The 10,919-nt window shown below is 43.5% G+C and overlaps 1 protein-coding gene across 1 annotated transcript; it reads left to right on the forward strand.

Annotated features, from left to right (window-relative positions):
- Window positions 1-3,466: 3,466 nt before the first annotated feature.
- Window positions 3,467-9,833, forward strand: LOC108785869 (adhesion G-protein coupled receptor G2-like; the record flags this gene model as incomplete). The annotated part of the gene is made up of 3 exons (XM_018555037.1): window positions 3,467-3,752; window positions 6,355-6,451; window positions 9,524-9,833. Coding segments are annotated over 3 exons (693 nt in total), but the record flags the coding sequence as incomplete, so codon positions are not given.
- Between the last annotated feature and the right edge of the window lie 1,086 nt (window positions 9,834-10,919).

Genomic DNA, 10,919 nt, shown 5'->3' on the forward strand with positions numbered 1-10,919 from the left:
CATTGTGTCCTTTCTTCTTGGTGCAGGTAATACAGGGGGATGGAATACATACGGCTGTAGCATACAAGGATATGATGCCAGTTACACTTTGTGCAATTGCTCTCACCTTACTCACTTTGGGGTTCTTCTTGTAAGTAAACACACGTCTTTGTTTTTTGTAGCATGTTTTACATGATCACATAATTACTTTCTAAACCCAAGAACAAACATGTGATATATTGCAGTTTACCCGTCCTTAGATATGGCGGTTGCGTTAGTTTTTATTTTTCAGGCTAGGAAAATTTTCAGCAAATACAGAAAATACCTGTTGATCTCGGCAGACGTTCAGTGCCCTCATCACTTCCTGTGAGCTGAACTGAAGCAAAAAAATGTTATCATCCTTCTCTAAACTACCAATTCTCACCACACCTCCACCCACACACCCATGTAATGCAGCTAGAGAAGGGAAGACATGTTTGAAGTCCAGCTTGGTTGACAACCATTGCTCCTTGTGAAGATACAGTGGAGGCGTGGGTGTTGTCCCACCTAGTCCCCATTCACACCTGAGCATCCTGTGAACACGCGGCAAACAGCAAAAGAATGCTCGCTTTGATGCGTGTTCATAAAACGTGCGAAAAATGCAAAACACGCTTACCAGTTAATGGCACCCCAAACGCGGCCGGGGAACATGCATTTCCCCCCACATTTGTGCCCATTAAAGTGCATATAAACGCGGAGGAAAAAACTACAAAAACGCATGTTGCAGATCTTTCTACGTGTACTACTTTCCCATCTTTGTTGCGCATGAAGGAACCCCTTGAAACCGATGGGAAAACATGGCCAACGTGGGAAGAAAATGCACACAAACGCACAATGTGATGCACATTCCCGGTACTCCTAGGTGTGAATAAGGAACAAGACAAGAAGTACATTACTTGCATGATTTTCTGGTGAAAGTAAATGAAAAAGCCTCAACAAATAAAACTATTGCGGCCAGTATGCTGAGAGGAGGAGAGAGGAGAGTGGTAGAAAGCTGCTGTCATCAGTGGGCTGTATCTTCTCTCACTGTCCAGTCACAGGGTGAGGAGGATACCTGTAAGTGAAACTGCAGCTAGAAAGATCAGGTCCCCTGCCCTGTCACATACTGTATTAAGGTTGTCACCTTTTCTTCAAGCGAAACCCGAACACTCTAGCGACGCATGGAAATATTTTTGGGAGAATGAGTTGTGGCTTATTCATATGAAAGTAGCTCCTCGGGTCACATCCGGTCGACAGAACACCGGCAATGGAGGAGGCGGGGCCCGTGGTCGGCAGCAGGGGAGGAGTCGGGGCTAGGTGACAAATAAGGAGGCGGGCCTGGCGACGGAGGAGGAGGCGGGGCCCATCAGCGACCGTGGCGGAAGAGGAGGGGGACAGGTAAGGAGTGTGACCAGCCCACCTGAGGGTGACCCTGCAGAGCCCACCATAGAAAATCTATGGTGGGCTCTGCAGGGTCACCCTCAGGTGGGATCTCGAGTGCTCGAGTGAGCTCTGCAAGGGGTATAACTATAACTCACGGGGCCCCATACAAAATTCTGCTATGGAGCCCTGTGATTTCTAGTTACGTGCCTGGTCTGCAGTATTGGAATTCTCTGGATAGTGCGGTCTGTTCGTATACTACTAAAGTAAATTAATACTTTGTTATGTGTGGGAAGAAACAAAACCTCCTTTGGGCTTATTCATAAAACCTGAATATAGCAAAATTGTTCCTAATTCTAAAACTCTCATATTTCAGCTGTCATTTCATATCTTTATGCTAGTTCGAAAAGAAAAGCAGATTTTGTGGGTTGTCATGGTTACACAAACACATTTTGTTTCTTCAGTTATTATAAATGAGGGTCAGAGCTGATGGAAGAAGTAAGGAGACTTGATATTTAGTAATCTGTAAATGACCTCTAGTGGTACAAGATGAGACATGGAGACTGCAAATTGTAACGGATCAGTACGCTTTTAACAAACTAATAAGTGACATTTGTTCCAGTCCCTACGCCAAAGATTTGGTTCTTTTGCTCTAAAATGTGTGAGAGGCCTGAGGCAGGCGTACTAATTGGTGATTTCTCTATTCTTTTCAGGATTTAGCAAGAACACAACCCAAACCATGGCATGATTACATCATGACCCTGATGACCTATGTGGGATCTGGCATCACCTCCCTCTTTCTTGGGTTCACTCTTGTCACTTATGGGATGTTTCAGTGAGTTTTATTGAAAATAAGTTTCTCGCATTTTCAGATCTTTTCATACTAATTGAAATCTCTTATGATAGCTTGTGACTTTCCCCACTGTATCTCTCCTGACATATGGAATGTTTGAATAAGCTTTATAAAATAAAAAGATATTTAACCCCTTATTGACCAGTGGCGTCCATTGTACGTCATTGGCACCGGACCCATTTAAACAGACTCCCGGCGGTAAAAGATGCCAGGACTCTGTTTACAATTGTAAAGCCGATTGTCAGCTGTACAATAGAAGCGATCATGCGACTCGGGCTCGTAAACTGGAACCCCCCATCCGACACCCCTGCCGTGTTTTGCGGGCTCCGTTGCCCCTCCTACGGGCCCGGGACCGGCTTCTTTGGTGTCGGGTAGACGCTGGGAAGGAGATGGGCAAACCTCTTTTCGCCGACCACCTCCCCGTACTATGGGACCGGGAGCGATGCAGATTACATCACTTCCGGTCCCATGGCTTTCAGTGCTGGGCGTCTGAAGCCCAGCTATAAGCTATTGAAGTGTGATCTGCACTTCAATAGCTTATTTCTAGTGTAAAGGTGACACTGGGGGTCTTTTGGACCCCCAGCATCACCTTAAAGAGTACCTGTCACTGCCAATTTGCCCCTGCGAGCACGTGCGTCTTCACGTAAATACGCGTTGGGTGCGCCTACGTATGAAACCGACGATTTCGCTACACATGTTGGGTATCGCCGCGCATGCCGGAGTGAGAGCAATATTTCTAAGGCCAATATTTATGTGTATCTCTAAACGAATAACCTGTGGGAGCGCCATCTATGGACTTTTTGGGGTACTGAATTTTGTCGCAGTTTCACGGACACAATTTTTAACCTGGGCATGTTGGGTATCTATTTACTCGTAACCTCATCTTTTATATTTTATCAAGAAACTCGGTATTTAATTGTGTTTTGGGGCATGTCCAGGGCATTTTTCACTAAATTCTGGGGTTTGATAATACGCCAATATCGTGCAACATAAACATTTTAAACTGCCAACATTTTATTCTACTGTGTCTTGGCTTTCAGAAAATATATAATGTGTGAAGGGGTTGAAGTACTTTTCAGGCCTAAAATGTGGATTATATCATGGGTACAAAAAACGGGAACAAAGGCCTCGGTCACTAAGGGGTTAAAAGAGCATTGTCCCATTTTCAGATTTTCTTATACTACTTTATCTCTCTTAAGATATATGAAATGTTTAAGGTAGTATTAGTACTGAATATATTTTGTTCTTTTCAGGCAGCTAAGAAGAGATTACCCCTCCAAGATACTGATGAACCTGTCCTTTTCCCTGCTGATGCTGAATCTGCTTTTCTTGGTCAATGATTGGTTATCAACACTTGATATTCGTGGTCTGTGTATCTCTTTTGCTGTCCTCCTGCACTATTTTCTTCTGACGTCCTTTACATGGATGGGACTGGAAGCTGTACATATGTATTTTGCATTTGTCAAGGTTTTCAATTCCTACATCCGTAAATATATATTAAAATTATGCATCGCTGGCTGGGGTAAGTTCACAATACTACTAGTTTTTTAATCTTTTCTCTGTGTTGTCTGTTATCCGGCTTGCAATGATAGAGTGCAGATGGCAGTAAGCAAAGGCAGCCAATCACAGACTCTTATCTGGCTACAATAGAATTCTGATTGGTTGCTACTGCTTAAAGTAGAATAAAAGTCTCCATTTTTTTTGCATATATCTACCAGTAACTAACTTTTCTGTAATTATCTTAGATAAAATAAAACATCTCAGTGATCAAACTGCAATAAAGAGCTTTTAGGGCCCATTCACACTACTTGCAATGTGTTCCGGGCCAGTTTACGGCCGGAACGCACTGAATCGCATTTCGGCCATCTCACTTTTTTGCCGGGCAGGAGGGGGCATGGTGGGCCATTCAATTGAATGGTGCCGTGGCCACGCCCTCCGGCCGCAATTCGATCACCCGCACGGGATCGCAGGGCACCTTGTGCCTGCGGTCCGGTGCCGTCAAAATGCTACAAGCACTATTTTGACCGCACCAGACCGGACCGCAGGCACAATGTGCCCTGCGATCCCGCGCGAACGATCGCATTGCGCCCGGAGGGCATGGCTACGGCGCCATTCACTTTAATGGCCCGCCACGCCACCATACTCCCGGCAAAACATTGAGCCGGCCGCAATGCGATGCAGTTCGTTCCGGCCGGAATCGGGCCGGAATTCACTGCAAGTCGTGTGAATGGGTCCTGATTCCTATTTACATTCTGATTATTACTTTTTACCACCATGTGCATGCTAGGCTTAATAAATAATTCACACCGGATCTAACAATTATCTATTAGCCTGAATGTCTTTTTGCCAGAAAATTGCATGGGGGGTGCTAGGCCCCCTTGTGTAAAACCACCTAATATCTCTGTTTTTATGTGAAATATCTCTGTAATTATATGAGATCTTATGTTGAAACCACTTGATATTACCGGATCTAATGAAGACCTATTAGTCTGAATGAAATTTTACCAGAAAATTATTAAAATTTTACCAAATAATTATATGAGATCTAACGTTGAAACCACTTGATCTTATCGGATCTAACGAAGGCATATTAGCCTGAATGAAATTTTACCAGAAAATTGCATGTGGGGGTGGCTAGCCCCCCCCTTTATATGTGAAATATCTCTGTAATTATATAAGATCTAACATTGAAACCACTTGATCTTACCGGATCCAACGAAGGCCTATTGGCCTGTATTAAATTTTACCAGAAAATTGCATGTGGGGGGCTAGCCCCCCCTCATTAATCACTTAATAAGTCTGTAATTATGTGAGATCCTACAAAACAACTAGTTGATCATACCGGATCTAACAAATAGCTTCCAAAATAGCTAACCATTTGGTCAATCTTTTTTATAAGGGGGGCTGATGACGGGTTAGACAGTAGAAAGGCATCATGGCACACTCACAAACCAGCATGTAAAACAACTTGTCTCACCACTAAGGATAATAACAGAGGTTTGGATACACGTCTTCTGCAGAAAATGTGAAAGCCGCACAGCCGCGCCCAGGCACCTCTTATAGTGCGGTCCTAACTGAAATCTTCTGCCCCCATGTGCTCCAAGATGGAGACTCTCATAGTTTAGAGTTAGGACCGCACTATAAGAGGTGCCTTGGCGCGGCAGTGTGGCTTTCACATCCTCTGCAGAAGACGTGTATCCAAACCTCTGTTATTATCCTTAGTGGTGAGACAAGTTGTTTTACATGCTGGTTTGTGAGTGTGCCATGATGCCTTTCTACTGTTTTACTGTTCAAAGCCCATTTCGTGTGCACCTTACTGTATAACTGGTGACAAATTGTTGAATGGGTTTGTCGTTTGTTTTGCTTGATGACGGGTTAGCCCCCCCCAGCAACTGGTAACTGTTAATATTTCTACTTCTATGTGAGATCTAACGCAAACAACAATTGATCTAACCTGTTCTAACCAACTGCATAAGTTTTGTTCAAAAATTTTGATATGGGGGGGCTAGCACGGCTGAGGTCTTGAAAGTGTTCCGTTATATCTGTATGTGTCCAGTGCTCACTTCTTGTGATATCTCAAGGAAAGTAATTAGCCCTCCCAGTTCTCCTCTTGGGACTACAAAATGATTATGCTTTATGTTGTGGAAATGGCATAGTAGGTGGGTTTGAGTAGTTTGGCAAGACAAAGCTGGGCAGGGCTGGCACCACTCAGTCCCGAAACATCCTGTGTGTTTTCAGTCCACAACAGGACGCAGGAGCTGACTACATTTCTGGCAGATTAACAGATATTGTTCTGCACTTGTGAGTCTTCAAATGGATAAAGCATGGGGAAATGTGCATGGATTGTATTTTTTCTTTTACCCTGACACACAATTCAAACAGCATGTTTTAACATCTGCCTGGAATTTAGCTGTAACTGTCTTACTGGAAATGAAATAAAATCAGGTTGTGTAAGTTATTTCCGAAATCCCTAATAATGTGTAACCCTAATATTTCATATATTCAATCTACCATTAACATACTAAGAGGAATACTCGCTTCTTTTTATTTTGTCCTTTTTGTGGTCAGTATATTTTTTGTATCAATATACCTTCTGCACATTGAACTGTTTTTGCTTCTGATAGGAATACCAATAGTGATAGTTGTGGCCGTACTCTGTATAAATGTTGATTTCTACGGCCCTGTATACAAAAACACCGATCCAGATGACTACACTTCGTTGTGAGTAAATCATTCTTTCTTATGTCTGTGAATGTTCTCATTCATCCAGGTCATGTTATATCTGTAAAAAATAAGTCAAGGGAACTAGACTTGCTGTATTTTTCTTGAAGACGTTTCACTGGTCACCCGACCAGCTTTCTCAATTCAGAATGACTTGTGCAAAAAATTATCTGGAAATAAATATGGTGAATGTTGCTCCAATCCACATAATCTGTTAGTCGCAACCAGGAGTTGATTGCATTTGCATAATTGGAGTCTAGGAGGTGTTATTGATAGATCATTTTTTTGTACAAGTCATTCTGAATTGACAAAGCTGGTTGGATGACCAGTGAAATGTCTTCAAGAGAAATACAGCAAGTCCAGTTGCCTTGACTTATTTTTTACAGATATTCTTTCTTAACCAGAAAGTTTGGCAGCAAAAACTGTAAAAGAAAAATGTTTTACATTATACCACCTGCTATAGCACCTGCAATATTTCTGTGTACAGTTATCATGCCTACAAAGTAAAAACAAATAATACTCTGTAAGTTTCTTACTCTTAGGCCAGGTTCACACCATTTTCTGGACCAGATCTGGAATGCGTTTTTGCCTCGATTTTTGTCACGTTCCGGAGCTGTTTTTTTTTTTTTTAGCTTAAAATGGGCTTTCAGGTGCAGTCCAGTGTGTTTCAGTACTCTTGCATGCATTTGTATGCTTTTTGTTGCGTTTCCAGCGCATTCCAGACCAGACCAAATGAGGCATGCAATATTTTTCTGGTCGGCGCTGGTCTGAACAGAGGCCAGAAATAGCATAGGGATACATTAGGATGCATTTTGGGTCCGGAAACAATTTGGTCTGTTCTTGAAATGATCTGAATGTGGTGGGAACCGGCCCCAAGCCCTCATTCACACTGTAATCGGACCGCACGTACAGCTCCATGCTGCGTGCAGGGCCGTACCAAGCAGCTCCCGGGAAGGACGGGTGCTGCGTGTGATAAGTACGCAGCCCCCGTCTTTCTCTATGGGACTACACGGCCGGAAACCCCCCTACGCTCACCCACCCTGCACGTGCGAGCCAGGAATCGCGTACCCCTATGGACCTGCACTTGAGGTGAGCGTAGGGGGGCGTACGGCCGTGTAGTCCCATAGAGAAGGATGGGGGCTGCGTACTAATCACACGCCGCACCTGCCCTTCCCTGGAGCTGCTCAGTAAGGCCCTGCACGCAGCACGGAGCTGTACGTGCCGGACGATTCCTGTGTGAATGAGGGCTTAAAGTGTAACTCAAGGCAAGCTCTTTTAGATAGAGTGGGAAATGGTAAACATTTGGTGAAAAGTTTATTACTGTCTGTCTCAGTTAGAGAGATTCATATCCCTATGTATCCTGGTGACCACTGTCGCCGAGAGAGAAAATGGGAGGAAACCCAAAAACTTTAGATTCTTGTTCTTTTGTTCTCAGAACAAGAGGTAAGGGGAAGTCTTCTAATGAGGACACCTGTTTCAGGGACAGCCATCTAAAGCTAGCCATACACAGCTAGATTTCTTTTCACTCAACCTGGAGGCTGAACAAGAGAAATGGCTTGATTCCCCTGTGCAAGCCAAACAGCGTGAAGGAATCTCCACCTGGCAGCTACTGTACTCAGCTATCACCCGCAGCTGTCTGAATTCCCAAATAGTGACTGCGGCTGATTGGATGCAATCACTGTTTGGCTGACAATTTTCCACATGGCTCCTTCGGTTTTCTAATTGAAGTTTGTCAACGGGGCCACCCATGGCTCCAAGTTTTGGCTGAATCAGCAGGAATCCCTTGAGTGTGCGGACATGCATAGGTAGACCCAAAGGGGTTGATTTACTAACCTTATAAACACACCACGAATGTGTATACACCTCTGCAGTGTGTTCCCTCCCAGCATGATCTATGGGTGGAATCTAAACACCTTTGTAATGTGTACACACCCAGCAGGTGTGTTGTGCAAAGCCCTGAATGAATTCCAAGGTGATGTTGGGTAAATTAGCTCTATGTTGTGTTGCTTGCGTTGATGAATGCAGGAATGTAAATGCATGAGCTAACCATTTTTGTCTAAACTGTGAAGCAGCATTATATATGCATCATGTGCATGATTTTTCCATATATGGCATTAGTGGAAATATGCTTTTAGAGACTTTTTGGTTGATAAATACGTTTTGCTGTTTGAAAATCACACACACCTGGTGTGTGTGTGTGTGTTTAGGTTAGTAAATCACCCCCAAAGTCTCTACCCTGCCCCTCCCCTGCCCCTCCCCTGAGGCAATTGATTATTAGCTTCTTTTTGTAAGGTGCTTAGTACCTGCTCTCCAACCAGAAGTTCAAAAAAGCAGTGCTGAGCGATTCAGGACCTACTTTAAAAAGATGTGTACTTATACTTTTGGCACCATTAATATCCCCTCCCTTGCACAGATGCATACATACCAGGTTCTGACAGGTCTGGCCTCCATGGTTTGAGTACAACCTGCGGTAAATGTCTGCCTCTCTAGGACGATCTTGCACAGTGCATCACCATCAACTTCTATGGGGCTTGTCTCCTAGCTGGGAGACGGTGGTAGTTGAGCCCCATAGAAGTCAATAGGGATGTACTGCACAGGCATGGCTGGGAAAAGTAGACATTCACTGCAGCTTGTAAACAAACAACTGAGTTCAGGCCTACTGGAATTTGGGAAGTATGCATCTGTGCAGGGGAGGGACTAGTGAGGTCATCTTAAATAGGCCAAAAGGATAAATTAACTTTGTTTTCAAGTGCACTTACTCTTTAAGAATAGTTTTATGAATACATCATTGTATTAAATGGTGTGTTTTAAATATATGCCGGGGGTTCAACTTATTAATTTACCTTACAGATTCAGCTTACCCCTAACCCTCTGCGTGCTAAGTAATGTGTACATGTAATACTTACAGGTATTGATTTCTTTTTAAAGAGATTGCAGTACTTTTCTGGACCATGCCTTCTATTATTCTCCCCGAAAGATCCCCAGAAAATTATACTTGCTTTTTGTGCTGATCAAGAATGCAAGTAGAAAATAAAGACCCTGATCATGTCCTGTCTTTTTTTTTTTTTATAGCTGCTGGATCCAGAACAATGTCGTTTTCTATGTGACGGTGGTGGCTTATTTTTGTATCATATTCCTGACCAATATAGCCATGTTTATTGTGGTACTTCTTCAAATCAAGTCACTGAAGGCTACAAAATTAAAGGATTGGAAGGCCCTCTTCCTCCATGACATTAAAAATACTCTGAGTCTCGCCGTCTTGCTCGGATTAACCTGGGGCCTTGCCTTCTTTGCCTGGGATCCTGTTCGAGTTGCCTTTCTGTACCTTTTCGCTATTTTGAATACCTTACAGGGTAAGTACATGTTTTCTACAGTACAATGAGTGCTATTTTTATTTGATTAATACGGTCACATAACATATCCCATTACAATTTCTGGTAACAAATTGGGTGTGTGAAATGAACATAGACGGGTGTAAAATATCCCTGATAGACTCTTAAAGTGTAATTCCATTTTTGCAGCCAAATTGGGATAACACCTATTTTATATTTGTTACATGTTCCCATTGCATAAGCTAAAAAAAAAAAAGAAAAAATGCTTTGTGCAGTTCAACCCCTTCATGACCAGCGACGTACATAGAACGTCACTGGCAGCGGGCCCGTTTAAACAGACCCTGTTTACATTTGTAAAGCCGATGGCCGGCTTTACAATAGAAGCGATTCTGGTGACTCAGCTGTAGCCGGATCGCTTCTACGGGCCGGTAAACTGCCCTCCACCTGCCCACCACCCCCGCCATTGTCACCACTATGTCACCCTGATGAAAGGACCCTGCGTTGCCCCGAAACGCTGTTTTTTGGCACGTGACACCTCTTCAAATAAATACAAACTAGAATTTTATAAGTATTGATCAAGTGCTGGTGATCTTCATTTGCCACTTGCCATGGTTCTCTGGTAATGGGCATCACTGGGGTTCCAGAGGTTCCTGTAAAGAACGGGTGGGTTTTTTCTGTACGAGCAGGAAAAAAAGCCGTCTATTACGGCAACCCGCCAATGGGACTTTGCCGTCCGTCCGTTTCTTCACAATGGGTGGACGGCAAGAGGTTAAGCTGCCCATACCTTACGAATATCGGTCGATTTTCGTATGCGATCACGTTTTTGTCCGATATTAATAAGGTTGATGGGCAGTGTACAACCTCAAATACTGTACAATTGATCGACTTTTGACTAACCAGCAGGTTAGAAAGCTTTGGTTGATCGTACAATTTTCGCAAGGTTGGTGGCGTTTCCGTACATCAAATTTTTTATGATTTACACTGCTCATGCACAAACGAAAATACGCGCAGTCCATTATCGAAATTGGTCCAGGTGTTTTTTTTACTGCAAGCTGATTGAACCGTGCGATAATCGGGGCAGGATGGGGCCGCCGTACGAAAATCGCAAGGTGTATGGGCAACTTTATACCGGTACT

The sequence above is a fragment of the Nanorana parkeri genome, unplaced genomic scaffold, assembly GCF_000935625.1.
Source record: "Nanorana parkeri isolate BGI_ZX_2015 unplaced genomic scaffold, ASM93562v1 scaffold182, whole genome shotgun sequence".
In the NCBI taxonomy this organism is placed as follows: Eukaryota; Metazoa; Chordata; class Amphibia; order Anura; family Dicroglossidae; genus Nanorana; species Nanorana parkeri.